Source organism: Gavia stellata, chromosome 4 (assembly GCF_030936135.1).
Source record: "Gavia stellata isolate bGavSte3 chromosome 4, bGavSte3.hap2, whole genome shotgun sequence".
Classification (NCBI taxonomy): Eukaryota; Metazoa; Chordata; class Aves; order Gaviiformes; family Gaviidae; genus Gavia; species Gavia stellata.
Window position 1 is genome coordinate 48,923,081 of NC_082597.1, and position 21,296 is coordinate 48,944,376.

Genomic DNA, 21,296 nt, shown 5'->3' on the forward strand with positions numbered 1-21,296 from the left:
GCCATTTTCCTTTGAAACAGGAGATAACAACTAGCCAACATTAGCACAGTGTACTTAGTGCATTTCTAAACAAAGTAGGATTTCAGATGTACAGGAATAGAAATGAGAACAAATCTAATGAAGCTTTGAACATTTTTAAACTATTGCTGAGTACTGTGCAGCAGAAAGTTCAAATAAAAATATCCAGCATAAAAGTAGAAACTCTGTATAAGATTACCTTATTTTTATCAAAAGCTAGGCATGCCATAAGATCATTAATTATCCTTGTGAGATTATTGATGATTGAATAGTTGCTTAAAACATCAGACATATCTGAAATATCTGAAAATTTCTGGAGAAGATTATGTAGACTCCTTGAAAATTCAGGCACCATCAAATGCAACCAACAGTGATCAGGCTGTCAGGGAATAAAAAGAGGAACAGATAGGTAGGCTAAATATCAGACTTCTGCAAGAACTGGTTAAGCAGCTCAATGTACAAAAGTAGATTAGACTGTTCTTTCCAATTTAAATTATCTTAAAAGTCTAAATTAAAATTCATATTCTTTAGTGTGGCCAACTTTCTCTTCAGTGCTTTTGGTAAAATTTCTATTGTCACTGATACTGACATATTTATGGTTGTCTGTTAAATGCCATCCCTTCATCAAATTCTTAATGAGTGCTAAGCATCACACTGTTGACAGTTTGAGTCTTGGGACATACTACTATGAACCTTCTTTCACGCTTTCATTAACCTATTTATTTTTTTTAAATAACTACTGCTTTGACAATTTTCACCAGACTTTCTTTAAACCAATTTCAGTTTTCATGACTCAGTTAAGCCCAAAGATCCTTGATTTAAATCTCTTCTGAGGAAGGTTTCTGTAAACATTTTGTATGAATTCCATGTGTGCTTTTATCCACCTTTAAACAAGTTAGCTTAGTTAACTCCCTCTTTCACTAAATGCCATTCCTGAGAACAGTTTCTAGACCTAAAAGTCTTTCTTCTCCTGAGTTTTCACTGACAAAAGGGTTCTGCACAGCCTGTTGCGGTATCTGCTACCTCTGTCCCACTGGAATAGAGCTCAAATTGTTTCACTGACACGTATGCAATTAGTTTGCAGATAAAGTTTGTACAGCTGTTTATGTGATTGAAACCTGGTCATTCATCTTGCTGCCTTAGAGGAAGTCATTAACTTCTTTTACGTAGATTTCCATAACAGTAGTCAAGTAAATAAAAAGCTACCCAGCCCAGGAAAAACCCTAACTCAATATGGTCAGCAAAAATACAGGTAATGCGTTAGTCACACTGCAACATGTACCTGGAAATCTCTTCCCCATAAATGCTGAATGTTTAATGGTAATTGTTATGGGAATTTGTTCCATATGTGAAGCTATTTTTTCAATGGTTGAAAATGTCTCAGGATCATTAAAGCCTGCCAGATATGAAGGTCTTGGCCCAGTAACCCCTAAGTACTCTCAGTATCACTAAACCAGTTTCTAATTGCTGCCCAGTGGATGAGCAGCATCCACCGAATCCATCCACTCCACCTTCTGCAACGCACAGCAAATGTTTGGCAATTTATCCGCTTCTAGACTTAATCTCATTTTACTCAATTTCGGCAATAAAACTGCATACAGATTCTTTATTTAAAAAAAAAAAATTATCCACTGCTATCAATATAATCACTTGGCGACAAATTACTTTCTTGGTGACAACAGGTGTTGTTCTGCCTTGATGTGTAGATGTTTTTGATGAGGAAAAACACACTTCATGCTTTCAAAGACTAACCAGACTATTACGCGTCCAGGCTTAAAGAACCAGATGCAAACGCATTGTTCAGCTCCACCTGACTTTTCACTTTTGTGTACAACTCTCTCACACACTGGTAACAAGTGTCAAGTCAGTATTATCACCTTCTGTAATTGTCTCAACAATGACTTAAAAAAGAATGAATCAAAATGTGAAATGGATGGCGTTTGGCTTGATTCTGCTTCCCTTTTTTCCTTCAAGCACAATGGGAGAAGAGGGGCAGAAGCAAATAAATCAGAGACAGCTTGTTGAAATGTACTCCGTTCAAGCAGCATGTGTTGTGCCGTGTCCCATTGCCCTCACGAGACAGACAATGCGTTTTCCTCTGCTTTGGTGTAGGAACACGGACACAGAACTTCTGTGCTTCCCCGAACTGCAAACCTGGAAACCCTTTTCCTCTGAGGTTTTGTGGGTGTGCAATCTCCTCTGGCAGCTTCTCCTAGTAAGCATTTGGTGATTCCAGCAGGGAATCTATTTTGTTGCTCCCACGATTTAGCATGTGCGGGGGAGTCTCCTCTGACTGAACCGTTCTGACCTACAACGCTGTATTTCATGAAAGCTTTAAATTTTCTTTTCAGTAATATCAAGCTGTGCAATCACTTGCTATCTCAATACCTACCAAACACAGGGATCAAACTGCTGAGATTGAGAAATGTGACTTGTTTGCAAGGAGAAAAGGAAGTTTAACTCTGCTTTTTTTGTGTAAACTTTGACCAAGATTTACATTTTAGGGCAACTGCAAACCTGACTTCCCTTGTACTTCCAGGTAGTCCTCATTTAGCTTTTTCTTTCTACATATATCTAAAAGTTTGAAGTTTATCTCCTCTTCTGAGTTCAGCCCCTGATGCTGTCATTTTTGCCTTTTAACCTTCAGGTCAGACTACACAGTTCACTTCGTGCGAGACTACTTTTAAAGCCACTCAGATGCCTTGAGCTAGTGCATAATGCAAGAACCCTTCTGTTTAATGGATTGGGTCAGTCTGTTCCTGTTACATGCACTACACTGGCTTCCCATCTGCTTTGCATTCACCCTGCCTTCCTACCTTTAGTCATCTACATTTGAGACTTGCTACCTTGGGTACATTTCCCACTTCATGCACGCACTGAAGATTGAAATCTATTGAAAAAAATTGCAGGGCATTGTTTCAATCCTTTCACAGCTGAACAAAGGGCATTTGCCTTATGCAAATCTGTGGGTTTCCCAGCTTGCAGGGACCTTGCAGAACCCAGAGAAAAACCTACTTATTCAGCCAGCCTTTGCTGTGGTATGCGTAACACAACCTGAAATCCCCAGAGAGGAATTTGGCAAAGTGGGATGTGCATACCGCTGAATACTTCCTCCTGAGAAGGCACGTGGCCAAGAGCTGCACCTTCCACCACCACGACTGAAGTGGCGTATGAGTAAAGGGAATAGGGAAATCCCAGCTCTGAACCTCTCTTATTGCTATTTATTTCTTGGCCACTCGTCGTAAACGTACACTGGATCTAAGTTTCTGGATACGATGCAGCAAGATGACATGGCATTTAAACTATAGAAAAGAAACTGCATACTGGCAGCCAAAACAGAACCACAAACTGAGGTAAGAGTTAAGCAGTGAGAACGCCCAGGACTCATAGCTCAAGCAGGCTCCCTAGCCTTCTTCATCTGCAGTGCAAACCTCCCCAGGAGCGCAGCAGAGGGAACAGCCCCGATCCAGCCTGGCTCTTGCCTGTCAGCTGCTGCATTCATCCCAGGGGCTGGGAAGGAGGGCTTGGGCTACCTATGGCTGTCCTCCACGGACATGAATCTCATCACATCAGGCACCAAAATCATTGAATTTCAAAAAGCACTGCAGCCGGTGAATGGTGGCAGCCAGTCTTACTTTTTCTCTGGATATTGGCTATTTTCAGAAATGGGAATTTTTCCTTTAGTTTTAATTATATTAGATAGCATCTAGTACCTGACTTCCATAGCCTTTTTTCTGCAGAGTTTTTCTGTCTAGAAATCAAATTTACACTGGGTTTTCTAAAATACTTGAAGTTTTACTAAAAGCCTCGAGCTTCCAACAAAACTCATAAGAACACTACCAGATCTGCCATAATACCTCATAACCTCACAGCTCAGGGCCCTTCACTATCCCATAGCCTCCTTTTCCTCCAGCTATCTTCTTGTTATTCAGGACTGAAAAAATGTTGCTTCTGGCATTGTTCTCCAAAATCAATAGGGAATACTGCTAGATTGGCTTCATTTTTATAGGACAGGATGCATTTTTATATGTGTATCGCACACAAATTGGATTTTCATAATGAAAACTTTGTGCAGACACAAGAACAGCTTCTTACATCTACCAGATGATTTCCATCTACTGATGTATGTGTACAATGATTCATTCTTAAGACAGGCACAATATTGTTCAGTTTAACTGACAAACTAGTCCTTTTCTTACTTTTTTCTTTCCTTAAAACAATATAGTACAGTATAGCGTTCAGCATAATTTCTACTTCCACTTTGTTTCCTTCTCTCCTTTTTCTTGCAGTGTATGCAACAACCAAGAGAGCATTTTCAATGCATCATTCTAAAAATTTTTTTTTTTAAATTAAGGAAAACCATCAAAAATATTTAGTAGAATAAACAATAAGATAATATGAAAAAGTTTTTAATACAAAATGTTATAAAATTTTAAAGAAGGTAGATGATGCTTATTTGAAAGTATCACTATGTATTATGTTAATTATGTATTATGTATCACTATGTATTATATTAACTATGGGATTATATAGAGAGAATAATACAAAGCATGTTTGAATGAAATAATGTCCTCACTTTCTACCGGTTTGTTTAGTTAGTGACACTACCATTTGCTGAACTTAGCGTTCTCTTTAATGGCTACTCAGTATTTGTTGTGCTTTAATGGCATTTCCACTGGCTGAAAAAAGAAGGACATTCTACAGTATATTCCAAAGTACAATTAGAAAGAAACTACTTCTTTAAGAAAGCAACAATTTTCAATTGACATGATGAAATAATACCATAGTTTGACTTTTTCTGGAGAAAATGTTAAAAATTTTAATATGAAGAAACATTTTTCCAAGATTCTTGTAATTAAAAAGGTTTTAAGTGACTGTAGGAATCTCTCTACATTTCTTTTAAATGAATACTTGCGAAGCGTATGAAAAGTGAAATAACCATTATTTAACTGTAACTTACTAAACCATAGGACTAGGTACAAAACGTTACGGCCATCACTGATTCCAGTGGGCTATTTTATTGGGATTAACTTGAAGTGGTTGTACATACCAGACTATCCATCTTCGGGACATATTTAAGGGTTATCATATAATCATTTGGGAGATTTCCAACCTACAATAAACAGATAATAAAAATGTTATTACTGACTACACAAAGTAAGACTTAATTTCCATCACTATATTCAACAAAATCTATCAAATATTCAACGCAAATTTTCAGTAACCTACCAGGTACAAAAGTTTACATACTCAGTTTCCTGTGGAACTGCTACTGACTCTTATTTGCTCACAAGTGAAGCATCTTTCCACACCTCTGTAACATTCCCAGATCGGACATAATCATGTTCAATGCTACCACTTCCCAGCAGAATTAAAGTCAGTAATGTGGTGAGGAGAAGTGATCTGAGGTTATTCATTACTGCAGAAACTCCATTGCATTTTCCTCTTTTAATGGCACGTCTTGAAGTGTTTATGTGAGAATTTCTATATAAACCCAACCACTCCAAAGAGCAGAGGACCTAGTAGTCTCTAAACCTTTCTCCTTCAAATAATATCCAACTTCAGCAAGCATCTGAACCTAAAAAAATACTTGCCTGCCTTGTGCTTAGTTATGTACCAGGTCAGAAAAACACTTGAGCACAACTTTTAACTTTGAAGCTGTGCGTCTTACTAATGATGAGCAATATAATTATATCATAGCAATGTCCTGGGGCAAAGGAGAGATTCCACACGTGTAAGCTGAGCATGGCTTTGCAGATGTGGGTGAGTACAAGGTATCTGAAGCAAGGACAAGGAGTGGAAGAAGGGTCCTCATTGAATTACACAATGCAATCTGCCACAGATGGGATCCAAAACTACAATGAGACGTGGTTGATCATCTGGGGAATGTGCTGAATGGGGAGATGAAGAGGGAGATGCTCCCATGATCCACAATGTCTTCTTCAGTACTTTTTTCAAAAGGTTTACCAATACTATGATGCTTAGTGATACAGCAAATCTATTTTCTTTTCTATCAATGAAAGATTCAATTGGTATTTCCCATCCTGGTTTGAAATCCATTTAGTCAAAAGACAATAAGCACACATATAATTCCTTTGGTGAACCAGAATTTATACTTATACTCAGCAAAGCATTTCTACTTCTTTGTGTTAAAGATTATTCTGTTATGGCTGCTTCTGATTCTGCTGCTATAGCAACCAGCACAGGGATTATTTTTTTCCTGTCCAGTTTTTAGGTAGTATTTTGTTTGACACAACAGAATGTTTTATTTGTTAATTAAAAATTAGTTTCAATTAAAAATTAAAACAGCAATTTCAAAATTATATGATTCTAGAAATGACCAAGGACAATACTTATGCAGTCAGTCACCAGTGAATTCCAAACATTTTTTTATTTACAACATGGCCTGAGCCACAATCTTTCAGTTCAATGACATCTACAATGATCAACCTACAGCTTTAAAAAACAAGTTTTATACAAATAAACTTGCTAAATTCCTTTCCATAGATCAATTTTGTTTTTTCTTTTTTATTTTTATACCTACATATTCCCAATGCAGCAGTTGCAGAAGTGCCACTAAAATTCTCTATATCAATTTCTATTTACCTGGCATTTTGGGGAGTTGATTCAAGATGCTATAAATACTGAAAAATATCACAATACATTTGTTCTTTCTTTAGAGCATCTGATTTATTCTAAATACTCATCCACATTTTTTGTATATTTTTGCTTCCTCTAAAAACATCCTGACATCATGACACCTTAATAGGTAATCCAGTTTCTTTTCCAGTTTCCTTTGCATGCCTAGAGAGGTAGGATTAGCAGCACTTCAAGCAGCAAAGATAGTGAAGATGCTACTGTATGTGCAGAGTTTCCCATACTCACTCTAGAGGGATTCAATACTTAGCAATGTCAGCAAAAGCACCGTTCTTTAAGAAAGGTCACTGGAAGATTAAATTTGTTCCAAATCAATGAACACTACAAGAATTGATATGCATTATGTATACAATCTACTTTACTGGCATCAGAGCCTGTCAAGCACTTTTCATGCACAGTTAAAAAAATGTAGCTGCCCAATATCTCTTACAGCTTCTCAAACAAAGCCTCAGATATTTTTCTCCTTGACAGACTGTGAATCAGAAAAGATATTTTCGAATTTACTACTAAAAATGAAGATGACTGGGGGGAAGGTGTCAAACACAAAATGCATGCCCTGCCTCAAGATGAAACAACTTGTTAAAGTTTTATTGATTAAACTCCACATGCCAGATGCTCTGCTGATGGCAAATGATGGAGCTCAGTCAAAGCGAGGGAATTATATTTGTGTCCCAGTTGGACTTCCCAAGTCACACACAGAAAATAGGGTAGAGCCCCTGATGTAAGAGTGAAGGATATGTTTGTACAAAATCTGTGCATTTTGTACTTTCTTGCTTGTCTGAAATGAATCTTGAAATTTCGCTGAAGACTAACCACCAAGACTATGATCCAAAACCAACCACTTGATTTTCAACTTCTGAAATGATCCTTAAAGGAACGAAAAGACTCTGCCTACCCTCTCTGTGAGGGGTGCCTGACTGCTGTGGCTCCCAACAAGAGGCAGAGGACAAGGGGGCTCTGAGCTGCCTAAGCAAAGGGGAATGGAAAGGGACTGTCCCTTGAAACTCCCTGAGTCCTGGAAGAGCTTTTGGGTTCCTGTACTCAACTCCTTAACTACAGTGACAAATTTGGGGGCAACAAAACACCTGCCTGCATGACTTACCTTGGTTTAAGCAAAAGTAACAGTTTGGATGATTATAGAGAACATCAACTGATAATCTTGGAAAGTAATGTATAGAACTAGAAGAACCTTGCATTGCGATTAAAATGTCACAAAAAGTTTATCTGATTTAGTGGGTGGGTGTGGTTGTAGAAATCCTATCAGGCTCTGAGAAGAGGTGAGGAACAGGGAATCCAGACTTATGTCTTTAAATCCATATAAACCCAACATTAAGTGCTATATTCCCAATTGTAACAAAATCTCAAACTGGGGAATGTAAGATTCCTTTTGACATACAAAGGTCTGAATATTTAATACAGCACTGTTAACACTGCATAACCCAAATACACTTTTAAAATATGCTCATGGTCAGATAGAGGGAGATGAAAAAGGGATGTTGTAAAAGCCATTTGGGTTCCATAAACTACTCTTTCATCGCAACAGCAGAACATAAGAGAGATGACCTATCTCTGCAGTCAAGTGCTTTGAAATGAGGGGTACTGCTCTTGGAAATTGTCTTTATTGTGACTGTTCCGAAAATTTTAAGGAGACAAGCATATATGTATTTTTTTTTTACACAGATCAAAGATAAAGTAAGTTAATAAAGTAAGAATTACCATTTGCCATTGTCAGTGATTTGTTTTTTACTCTGAGGCTTATGATGGGAAAACCATGCTTTCCTTTTGGCTACCATTTCTACCTCCCATTTCTCTCTTTGTCATTCCCCTTTTCCTACTCTTTAACACCTCTGCATCTCCCTTCTTTACATTCCTGGCTTTTCTTTTCCTGCAGGAGCTTCCACTTTCTGTCCATCATCTCTGCAATCTACTCTATCTCATCTGCTAATGAAGCAGTTAATAAAATCCTCATCATTTGGCTTAAGACAACATGCTAACAATTTCCGTTCACACTTCTTACAGCCATAGTGGCAGATTATTTGCAGGATAACAACACTGGATCATTTTTTTATAACCCCTTCACTCAGGAGAGTTAGATCCATTTAAAAATAACTATCAAATGTTGCAGAGAGTGTAAAGTACACATTTACAGCAAAGATGCGATGTGAAGGCAGAGTGTTTGAAACAGCATGTCTCATACAAGCAACCTGGTCAGTAAATGCTGACTATTGTTTGGGCTTTCAACATTCAAAAGAAAAAAAATGCCTTATAGAAGTAGATTGTGGAAGAAGAGGTATCTTAGATTTTGTTAATGGAGGAAACCAAATTATGTAGGTACATTTTATATATGCTGCACAGCTCAGTGAAAATTCTATTATATGTAGGTTTGATGTTCATATTTAACAAACATATATACAACAAATTCCTAATTCTTAGGCAAAATCAGAGTCACAATCACAGCAATGCAGCTTTCCGCTGACTTACTGTGCTGAAAAGAACAATGGGGACAGGTTTTATTGACAGGTGCTCCAATTACAGTTTCATAATATGGAACATTTGTTCATCAAGTAATGAGTTTCCCTCCAGATATCTTCGTTAAAAAAGAAGCAGGAGTTGAAGTGACTAGTAATGCAAAATTAATACTCTCTAAATACTTTCGTTCTCTATAGGTATGAAATTATGCTCTTTTAAAGTTCTCACTATTAAAAAACAAACAAAAAATGATTGTTCAATTGTTCTTTGCTTCTTAAAATAATTTTACTTAGGATATATTCTTCATATGACAAAATTATACTATAAAGATTTGTATAAATCTAATCTTACAGAAAATACAAGTCATTTTTGTATGAACAGATACCAGTCTGGTTTGGTCTTAGGTTGATTAATGCTCAGAAACTTTATTGTTATTGAACCTCTTTCTTTCCAATTCTAGCTTCTGGTATGAGTCTGGTATGATGCTAGTGAAAATCCAGATTAACACCACTGAAAACTAGCTACACCATACATCTGTCCTCAATTTATTACTCAACACAAAGTTGATTAGGCAAATGACCCACATTTTCAGGCACTGCGCAGTGTGCCTTATTTATCCTCCAATGGATTAGGCTTAGTAGACATCCCTGGTCTATATTCACATAAAGTATTGACTGGGGCATGTTCTTCTCATAGTCCTAGAATACAATACAGTCAAGCAGAACACAGCCACAGCCATGCTCAGGGGTTTTCTACCAGTGATATGGGTGGTTTACAGTACTTGGAACAAGAAGCCCAGAGCCGAATAAATGAAGACTAGGTTGTATCAAGCTACAGGCAAAAGAGTTTGGTAGGGAATTGTGGCACAGTTTTGCAAGCTGTAGGTGAACTGCGGTAGAGGTAGGGAAGAACAGAGTAGGAAAAAGAAAGAAGAGGGACATGGATTCATGCTGCAAAGAATTTTAGCATGAGATAGGAAGAGGATGAGAATCTGCCTGGAGTTCATCAAGGAGCATCCTTCCTGCAGCCACGAACAGCATAACAGATACCATAGAAATAATGAGGAGAAGCTAGGACAAGAAGGCAAACTCAGCATGTGTTAAGACATCACAGGCAGTGTTAATAATTAGTGCCTTTGAAGACAAAACCAAGAAGCTTGCTGTTGATAATGAAAAACCAGGAGCAACAGCTTGATGGAAATATTAGAAGATACAGGATCAGAGCAGCAAATTAATAGACAGAAGGGCAAAATTATAGAAGTCAAAGCCAGAAAAAGACTTTTCAGTAGACTGGATTTTTATCCACCAAGAATTTGGAAGAAAATTGAATTTGTATCGACAGAGAGCTACAAAAACATTTTTTCCTGTTATGACACAAGAAACAATGGCGGTTTTAGAAGTGAACTTACAAAGGTCTGTGAAGTGGCAAGAGCCAAAATGGACACCTTTGTTCTAGACCTGAATGGCTGGGGAGAGATGGTGATACACCTTTACAGTGAGGAGAAAAGGCCCAGGGAAGACTAATATTTTGGGGAGACGAAGAGCTCATAATCCACCTCAGTGGAGGATTCAGGCCATACTGAATCTAAGCTGATGTCTTGAGTATTTGTGATGAGACAGGAGGAAGAGAGGCCAATATCCTAAGCTAAATGATGGGACTTGTGTACTACTGCTGAACGGCTAGTTTGTTGCACACAGATACAGGACTATACTCATGACTGTGGACAAAAGGGTTTAAAGAACATGACAGTGTAGCCGAGGAGAAAGCCTGTAGAAACAACTGTCATAGCACTCTCAGCAAGCGTGACAGAGCTTGTGGATAACATCACAATAACCATGGGCAATAACTGTACACATAACATTAGCTTCGTTGAAATCCTCGGTGCTACAATTGGTTCTCATTGTGAAAGGAGAGGACATTTACTGAAGACACTATGTCCTACTGGCACAAACTCTTTGGATCAGCAGAGGAATAAGACTTTTAAAGGCCAATAGGATCAATAAAGTACCCAACCACCTATCGGTGCTATGTCTAATTTTGAAGATGTAAGTCATCAGAATATTATTCCTTAATTCAATGAGTATATTTTGTTTCAAAAAGCAGAAGTGGTACAAAAACATTTATAGTAATTTACAAGAGTTGTAGAGTCTCCTGAATTATATTTTTAAGCAATATCATGTTGGAGTCCATATTATATGCACCAAGGATATACCCCATATAGCATAAAAAAATTGTACTTTTTAGCAAAGTAATGTGATCCGTCAGTATTCTCTGTGAATTTCTTCCTTCTCGTATTCACACTGTCAGCTAGTGATTTTTTTTTAAATACTTTAAACCTTATTATATTTTTTTTCATTTTGTTCTCAATGTTAAGTTGTCATGGTGTAGCAATTCAAAAGAGAATGACCAACTTGCAATATAGTCAGTTTAATTGAAACCAAGAGTTCTTATACTAAATTCAAGATAGATACTAAACTTATTTCCATATTATCCTTTCAATTCTCAAGTGGCTTTATAGAAATTATTTCCACATGAAAAATCTATGTTAACTTCACACAAATTTTGCATTTGGTAGAGAGATCTGAAAGGTATGGGTGTAAGTCAGGAGAAGGACCGTGCAGCATCCTCACTGAGGAGTAGCTGGAGGAGCTCAGCTCTACCCTACTCTGCTCAGGCTTGGCAGCAGCAGAAGCGCAGTGCAACCTGGAGAGTTGGCAGAGGTTTTCTTCCAGGACAAGCAGCACGTACACCAGAACAGTCACCACAGGAAGTCCAGCGTGCCCAGCCATCAGCCCAAGCAATAGGGGGTATAAATCCAGCAAGCGCTCAAAACGTTGCCCAGGTAGGCATCATGCCCAGGGGTCATGGGAGGGAACTAGCAACCATGCTGCATGTGGAGAACTAAGAGGGGATGTAGAGGAGGGTGGGGGTATGGAAACATAGTGCTGCAGGGATATGTGCAAGAACTGCAGTTGTTGGACTGGTCTGGAGGAGGATGGAGGAACATGATACAGAAAGTCACAGTCAAAATAAAGACTAACTTAATTTTTATGATATTAAATTTCTTTCATAATTTATCTCAAAAGCAAAGTGTGATTGCTCAAGCTGCTGCACATTTTTGTAACCTGTATTTATACATTCTTGAAGTTTAAATTGTACTAAAGGGAAAGTTAAAACGTTTGTTCTCAGGATACATAACTGACAAAAAGTTATTGCTAACCCTGTACTAGACAATTTCACCAGCCCTCACAGGAGTTCTGTTGTTCTGTCATGCTTTCAACAGGTTTAAATCAAAGCTTAATACTCTTACAAGAGATGAAATATTATCTTGAATAAACATGCCAATACTTCAGAATTCTGCCTAAAGGGACTAATGTGAAGCACTCAGCATCTGAGTAGGACTACAGAGCACCCCAGAGACTTACACTACGTGCCAATGTATATAACAATGCCCAAAGAAAACAAGTTAAGAACACTGCACTGGCACCAAATGCAAGGGACTCCAAATTAAGTGTTTGATAATATTAATGCTGGTATTGCAACTGTTTTTTTGTAATGAAGCCATAATTTTCAACTGAAGTCAACATGTAGATGAAGGCATGCTTGTTAAGTGTTCAGTATATATTATTTCTTAAAACCTTTGGTGCTAGATCCTGCACTACTGCAAGTTAGCATAATCACTTACTTCAGTGGAATTAAATACGAACTGACTTCACACAAGGAGAGGCAGTTTTTCAGGTTAATGCAGCGTTCAATTAAGTAACAGTTAAAATGTCCTTAAATTAATTCAGTTCTCATACAAAGCCGTGAGTCCTTCAGACTTAAACTTCTAGGTACAGCAAGTAGAGAAACACATAATGAATGTAGCCCACTCACACCTAAAGACTGTAAGAGCTGTTCAGTTGTTATTGCCTTGATTGCTACAACGACGTCTAATATCATACTATTTTTATAGATGACACAAATTTCCCATATACAGAAGTAAGGTAAAGACTTCTGGTTCATTTCAGTTGTGTTTGCCACCAGTCTGCTCCATGCAAATCAATAACAAAAAGACAAGAATCTTTCATCTGCATGGGAAGCAATCTGATCCCGGACAATGTTTGAGGAAATCAAGACTTTTGACAATTTTTATGGAAGTTTGGAGAGAGGAAAACACATATGTACACACACTGCAGCTTGGTCAAGAAGGTCACCTCTTCAATGAACTATTCTCTGAAACTATTCTCCAGTCTCTGCAATAAATATTTTGGTTTTGATCAAGTGACAGACGTTGATGGACTATTTTTTTTTTAATACTCCCCTGGTTCTAATATAGATTTTCTAACTTTGCTTAAAAATGTAAGTGCCATTAGCCACTGGTTATTGTTTAACATAAAAAGTAATTTAAAATAAAAGCTACTTACCAATTTTGCAATGTCATTCACATCATCTGTTACTGGATTCCCGCAGGAACTCTGGGCTTTGACAAGAGGATTAAGTAGGAGTAGTTGAAGACAAAAGCAAGTGATAATCCAAGTCTATTTAGTAAAAAAAAAAAAAAAAGACACAAGAAACCCCAAGTAAGCAATCTCTGTAGTAATGGTTTTCATATACAAAGTCTAGATGCAACAATACGCTTCAACCTTTATGAGGACATACTCGTACCGCTGTAGTATAATCTTCATGACAGGGATCCACAGAAATGCACTTAATTGATCTTTTCTGGAAGCAAGTACCTTTAGAGTCATAATGGTAAACCTGGTATTGAGCCACCAGATTACTTGTGCAGGATCCTGCTTAGGCGAGTTTCTGCAAAGTTTACACATACCAAAGAAGAGAAAGAGGCAAACTTTGCAACATTCTTCATCATCAACCCAAAGCTAACTAAATACTCGTCACTCACCTGATAAGGTATTCGATAAACCTGTGCCTCTAATGTGATAATGGTTGATAAGGAACAAAACGATACCAGACCACAGCAAGATAAAAGGAGAACAGCCACTACATTTGGGTACTTAAACTGCAAGCAAAACCACAACTGGACTCTGCCCAAATACTGAGATCTCAAGCAGCAATATAATACATTTTCTCTAAGTGACATGCCCTGGCCTCTCAGGAGCGGCAGCTTGGCTTTGGCACTACATTCCCCTCCTAAATCCTATTAGGAACAGCAATGTACAGTACTCACACGGGCTTGTGAGACTCAGCCAGAAAAGTACCAGACAACTAGCTGCGATGCACCTGGGTGTCTCCTTGGCTACACTGCCTGAACTTCCTCGCCTTCTGTTGTTCCTTGTGCTTCGCTGGTTTCCCACAGAGCCCCGTGCCAAGTTTAAGCTGCAAATCTTTATTTCCAGAATGTTAAAGCATTTAAGTTATGGATAATCGAAAGTTGCCTCGGGTTGTGAAGCTTCTTGTGCCAGCTGACTGAAGCTGTCAGCAAGAGCCGATGATGGTGTACATTTACTGCAAGTATGGAATTTGCCTGTGCAGGCTCCCGAGCCTCCACGAGAGCAGGACTGAGACCAGAATTTGCTTTTGCACAAACTAAGATGCATTTCAGGCCCATCTATTCCCTGTGACAGGTAGAGAGCTCCCGTCTCCAGCCTTGCCTTCAAATACTATCCAAACTTTCAATTTAAGACCAAAGCAAATCAAACAACATAGACGAAGCTCCCTAGGAAAGCAGAGAGAGAAAATCACAGATTTAAAAGAGTAAGTAGTAACCTAGAGGGCCTAAAAAAGCGTGATGATAAAGATTGCTTGGGAACTACATAAACATAATGGAACAGTGCCAGGCACTTTCCCTTGAGATGTTAAATGGCAAGCAAATCTCTCTCTTGTCTCTTATATACCTTAAATCTTATATGTATCTTACATCTCAAGTAAAACTGATCATTTGCTGTCTTAGAATATGACTCATTTAGGCAGAACCAGTGTGGGCTGCTGCTGGAAAAGACAATCTAGCCTCCTCCCCATGCCTCTTGCACTGGTACCGATGAGATGGTTTAGCCAGCTGTACCAGGCAGACAATTTCCATTTTTGTTTTCCTGTGCTATTTAACTGAGACAGCAGAAATGCTCTGTTACAGGTGGGACAAGCCAGGACTGCCCATTTCAGTGGAGCCTGCACTTGGCTTTCCCTAAACTGTACCTTTAGACACCACAGGATCATGACAATGGGTAGACTTACACACAAAGAAATCTAAAATACTCTAAGCAAAGCACACATTCAGGATGCAGCATGCCTTTGGAGAATGCTTTTTGCTTCAACACAACTAGCATTTAGAAATACTTTGTTTAATATTTGTACAAATAATTATTGAGAATAATTACCTATACGAAGAATTGAGAATAACTTCAAGTTAGGTACTTAACAGTCTTACAAAACCTCTGTATCTGATGCTATACAAAGCTTTCCAGTTATACATATATGAACAAGCCATGCTCTCGGGACATGCAATGAAGCTGTCGGGCTCAGAGCCACGCTCGAGACACAAGAGACAACACCCCTGTGTCTGTTCCCTGCTTTCCAATGAAAGGGTAGTGAGACCTGAAATGTGGGAAGCTGGTTCTGCTGACAATTCCTCCTCTTGAGTAATTTGGCCAACCTCGTTCTGTTTGTACCTCTGCTTCTCTCTTTTGCATATAGCAGTGACAGCGATGCTGCTAGTTTCTGAACGGACCTTTGAGAGCTCCTTGCGGTGTATAACAGCTCAAAGTTGTTTAAGAGCTAGCTTTAAGTGGTCAGAGAAACATCTCCCTCTCCTCACATAAGCTCCAGAATCACAGAGGAAACCAAAGGGGACCTCAAGTTAACAGACTACTTCCCCACTATGATTTCTGGAACAAAATTGTTATAAAAAAGGCAAGAAATTAATGACAACCAGCTCCAAAATGGACTAACTATACTGCTTTCAAGAATTAAAAAAAACAGTAGTTCTACCTTCAGAGTTAAACAGTACACTAGCAGTTAAACTCGCAGGGTTTCAGGGATGTTTCCCTGATGTGCTCTTTGGAGATGGAGTCCACACTAGAAATCATCGACTTCTTTATTGGGTTCCTTGATACTGAGTAGTATGTAAAGGAAATGGGATTTGTTCACCGACTTGTGTTACTGTCATAGGACGATGTTTAACCTAACAGTCTAATAATCAAAAAAGTAACAAAACTCTTTAACTGGAAATACTTTTTTGCCAGATCAACTGAGTAATATTAATAAAAGCAGCAGCACACTCCAAATAAATCCAGAACTCTGATGCATCTTGTCAATTGTCATACTTCTGGATCTAAAGACAACCCATACATGAACCTTAAAATCACTACACATTTTATAATTATGCAAATCAATAAGAATACACTTTTTTTCTATGTAAATAATGGGATTTAAAAGCATAGTAATTTTTATAACTGCTATTAAAAACAAATGCTTTGTAAATTTTGAGATGATTTGAGGTTTTTCTTGCTTATTTGTTCCCTGTGTCATACAACTGGAACTGAAAATCTGCAAAATACTGCTAGTTTCAACATGCCTATTATCCAAAGTCTTTTAATTATTTGCATTTACAAAATATTTACATTACACGCGCCTACAGGCACATTGTATGTAAGGACTGTATAGATCAAAGAGCTAAGCTATTTTTGTGTTGTTTACTAATGACCAAACCTTCTGTTTGAGCAAAACTTGAACAGACTGAATTAAATCAAGGACAGAACAAAAGGGAAGCTTAAACACCAGCTTTATAAATAGAGATTCCAGTTTTACACTTTACTAAGCATAAATGAAAGTTACCCACACAGTACTCATAACAGATTTCCATATGTAATTACTTTTAAGCTAAAATGGGATTTTCAAAGCTGGCCATGGGATTTAATCACACATCATCTATCAGCATTAAATTGAAGATATATGTCAGAAAGGAGGCACACCCATATACCAAAAGGTCTCTTCCTATTTTTGGCTCAAAAATTATTAAATTATTTTAATAATCTGAAATCCCTTAAATACTGAATATTTAAGTTGCTTTTGTGAAAGGGAGAAAATAATGATTAGACTGGAAAGGATAATTCAAATTAAAGATTTCAAGGAGACTCTTCTGATCATTCTGCAATTGATTTTTATTATTGCTTATAAGCCACAATCTATAATTTCAGTTAACAGCATTTTAGAGGCTTAGCTAGCGATCCAATGTGTTGAAGGCCATCCTTTCAGTTGTAAATCAACAACTTTTTCATTTATGTTCTTCATTTATGATCTGGAGTGTTGACAAAGGCTGCTGAATGAGTGCTTTAGCATCTTTTTCACACTATGCTATCAAAGATACTCAATCACACTGGTTAATGTTCAGCTAATTCCTTAAGTGGAAAGTGGCAAGGGGAATACCACATTGCTAAATAAGCCAAACATTGGAAAGTCTGGACATTTCCAAATATCTAATTTGTACTGATAACAATTCTAATCATAAGTAGGGAGAAATCATCCAAAAAAAAAAGGCAAATAATAAAAAGCAAAAAAACATTAAGCACAGGGAGAGGTAGTAACTAGAGAGATAAATAGGTTCTTCATTATAAAATTTCTTGCATTCAAATCATGTTAGCCAAGGAATTTTTCAGCCCAGTTTCTTGAGCAAATCATCCAATTAACCACAACCAAGCCACGGTTGCAGTAGGGTTAGCTGACAACGTGGAACAATATTCACTCTGGGCCAGGCTTCCCAAATTTATTTTTCACTTCTGCTAATGCTGGGATAGGAACATCTCTCAATATTGGCTCCTCAGGCAGTGTTTACATGCTGCTTTGCAGAGGCACAGCTTGTGAACTTCTGCCATAGACAACATTGGTCGGTCAGTCACAGATAGCTAACTTAATGTTCATACTTATGCCTTAAAAAGCCTTTTGTAAGAAGATTTAGAGAAAATGAAAATAGCAAGAAAAGATCTTTCGTGCCTTTATTTTTTTTTAACCACAAAGCCTCCAGAAGCATAAAAGCACAATAATTACTTCATATGTCTACTAATCTATTTAGTTATTTAGCTGTGATAGAGATAATTAAAGTCATGGACGAATTGTCTTTAACCAATTAATAAATTTACTGTCAGCGTGGAAAAAAAGTGAAAGAAGAGCATTTATACAGAATCTAAGCCATCTTCATGGTATTCAGCGACACCTTCACCTGTGCAAACGACAGCGCTAACTTTAGTACTCTAAATGGCTGGGCCTAGATCCTGCTTAAATGCTAAATATTGCTTAAGCCCCAAAAGAGTGAGTTAGGTGTGGAAAAAAAAGTCACCCACCCATGACCACCTAGTTCTGGAAGCAGTGAAGTATTTTGGCAAGCACGTTTGGAACTGGAAAGGTCCCTACATGCTCTCAGGTACTCTGGAGTAGTAGCTGGAGGAAACACTGCATGATCCCTGAATAACACATAGTTGAAGCATTAAGTCCAGTGTACACCCATCATTGTCCTTCAAAAGACTGGCACTAGTCTAACCGAATATAATAGCCTATCAGCTAGGGTGCTCACTAACGAGTGACAGACCTGGGTTAAATTACCTCTAACCAAGGTAATTCCAACTCACAGCTATCTATATTCCTCTGGTATCTACCTCGTAATTACCACCGGAGGCACCTTCCCACCTATGATGGCTTCCTAGCCAGAAGGGGCAAAATGGGCGTACACTGGTATTCCTGACCCTTACTTTTCAGAACATTTATGCATTTTACACTGGCAGGCCATTATGTAGGAAAAAAAAGACATGTTCGCTGCACAGACATCAGAACGTTTATGTGTATCCTCGTCTTGCACATGCTCCTCCATCTGGGCACCCTAACTTCTGGGAAGCTCCCCAGTCAACATGCGAGTTTTCTTGAACAACCTTTTGGCAGTCCATTGAACAAAACAGAGGCCAACTCCAGCTCAGTGAGTCACCCTGCCAGGATGAGACACCTAAAAATCTCTGGATCACACCCTACATGCTTTGTTATGATTACAAAAAGCAGATGCATACTTTTCTAGTGACTGATACTATTCTTCATTTTTTTTAACAATGATGTGTAGAAGGGAGAATGATGATAAAAGTAAACAAAATTCATCAGGGAGTATCAGAGTGATTTATTTGCATTCTGATTTAAACACAGACTACAGAAATGCTGGTGACTCTTTTTCAGAGTAAGTTTTGGAGTGCTTTAGACATGAAATACTTGAACACATCTCCAGTTATTTACAAAATGCAGAATACTCTTCTACCCAGTTCTGCATATAATATCTAAAATACATAATACAAGGGTACTTCATGGGGTAAAGGGGAAGGAAATTAATGAGTTATTGTTACAAACATAAGCAGGGAAAGGTGCCATTGCCCCCTACATTCAAATGGGTTCAATGGGCAACCTGCTTTCACAGCTGTTTAATCTTTTTTTGACATTCTGTATTTGCCTTTCCATGATGTTTCCAACCACAAAACCTCTTCCCCCTAACCTTTGCACACTCACTTGCTTTCCTGTGAGAGACTTCTGGAATGCCTAATGACAACTGACAAGGGCAGGATTTTTCAGATTTTTCAGACATTTAGCTGAAAAGTGGCACTTGCTGGACTCCACCAGCCACATGTGCAAAGGAAAAGCCAACTGATGTATCCAGATGCTTACAGACCTTGTTCCCTTCTAAGTACACTGTTAATGAATCAAAAATAACTCTATTCAGGTCAATGGATAAAAATAGTTCCAAACCCGTTAAATGCTAATGCAGAACTACTTTTTCTTCACTACTTTTTCTTCAGCTGGAAGGAGAAACCGTTCTTTAGTTCTGCCAAGTTATGCACATCTTTTTCCTGAGACAGACAAATTTAAGTTACATGGTCTTACTGTGCTGCGAAAATTATGAATCACACTATTCTTTCCCACCATCCAGATCTTGGGAAAACTAGGAAGCTGCTTATATGCCAACTTCATTTCATGCATCCTCAGGCCAGTTGCTATCATCCTCCACCCCTTCCAGCTCTCCTTGACAGATGCAGAAGCTGCTCCAGCCAATGTGCTACTGTTGCACTTTTAGTAACGTAGAACCGAACTCCTGTTATGCTTGGTTTCTGCGTTTCAGGTGGAACCAAGATGAACATGATCAGCAAGAGAAAGTGTAAATTGATATAGAGTTTGCCTTGCAAATCAGTGTAATCCAGGTATTTTGTAATTACAACTACAAAACAGTGTTTTCAGTGAGTAAATTAATGTATTTATTTTCCATCCCTGTAAGGATACCTATGTAAAATATTGGGCTGTGCTAAAAATGTTGGCTTCGGCTCTTTAAAAATGTTATCTGTTCCATAATAAATTTAGTCCACTCTTTAATCTCACTTGACAATCAGTGATTCAGGCAGTTTCCATGCATCCTAAATCTGTCCTGGATGATAGCCAGTTTGTTTAGTTCCCAAACACTGGGAAGTGAAGTTACCAAGAGATAGGTAATTATATATGGATGTTGCCTCTGAAGCTTGTGTTAATGGCATCCAAATAAATATTTGCTGATAATCATCCATCATTCTAGTTCTGCAAAGAACCAGAAGGTTTATGGACAAAATGTTTCAATTGGAAGAAAGGTTAAAAAAACCCCAACTATATTTTGAAAGAAATCTTCCTGTTAAATCATAATCAGAGATTACGAGTACCTTCAGGGGTCCTGCACTTAGTACAGTCTTTTTAGGACATATCTACTGCCAAGAGATATTCTTTTTCCCCCTCCTTGTGATGTTCAATTACAATAATCCAGGACTGGTACTGAAATTTTACATTTCTCTATCCCACTTTGGAGTGATAAAGACTAATATTTTCTTGTTCTCTTAATGGAGACACTGAGATCCAAAATACCTACATAATCAAAACAGAAATAAGCAGAAGACCAGACTTCAGTTGACTCAACAAAACCTCCCACAAACTCCAAAGAGGAAGTTGTCTTTTTTTTCCCCCCCTCCTGGGAACTTACAAAAGAGTTTTCTAGCATAAAACCAAAGGCATTTTTAAGTAATTGAAAGGGAAAGGCAAAGTAGATACAAGATTATCTTGGCAGGGAGGACAAGATTCTCACAGTGTATGGAGGTGGATGATCTGACTCCCTCAGGGAATGAAAAGACATTCTCTTAAGTAAAATACTTAATTAAAGATTGTTTTTAAAGATC

General features: G+C 38.0%; 1 protein-coding gene across 5 annotated transcripts in view; it reads right to left on the reverse strand.

Moving 5' to 3' along the window:
• Positions 1 to 21,296, reverse strand: part of KITLG (KIT ligand) — a 55,775-nt gene that overhangs the window by 16,655 nt on the left and 17,824 nt on the right. For all 5 annotated transcript variants that reach the window (XM_059816153.1, XM_059816150.1, XM_059816151.1 and 2 more), the window contains exons 2-4: positions 13,551 to 13,664; positions 5,069 to 5,131; positions 218 to 397 (exon numbers count right to left, since the gene is read on the reverse strand). In XM_059816153.1, the coding sequence (XP_059672136.1) occupies positions 218 to 397; positions 5,069 to 5,131; positions 13,551 to 13,664 (357 nt within the window). The remainder of the gene's footprint in view (positions 1 to 217; positions 398 to 5,068; positions 5,132 to 13,550; positions 13,665 to 21,296) is intronic.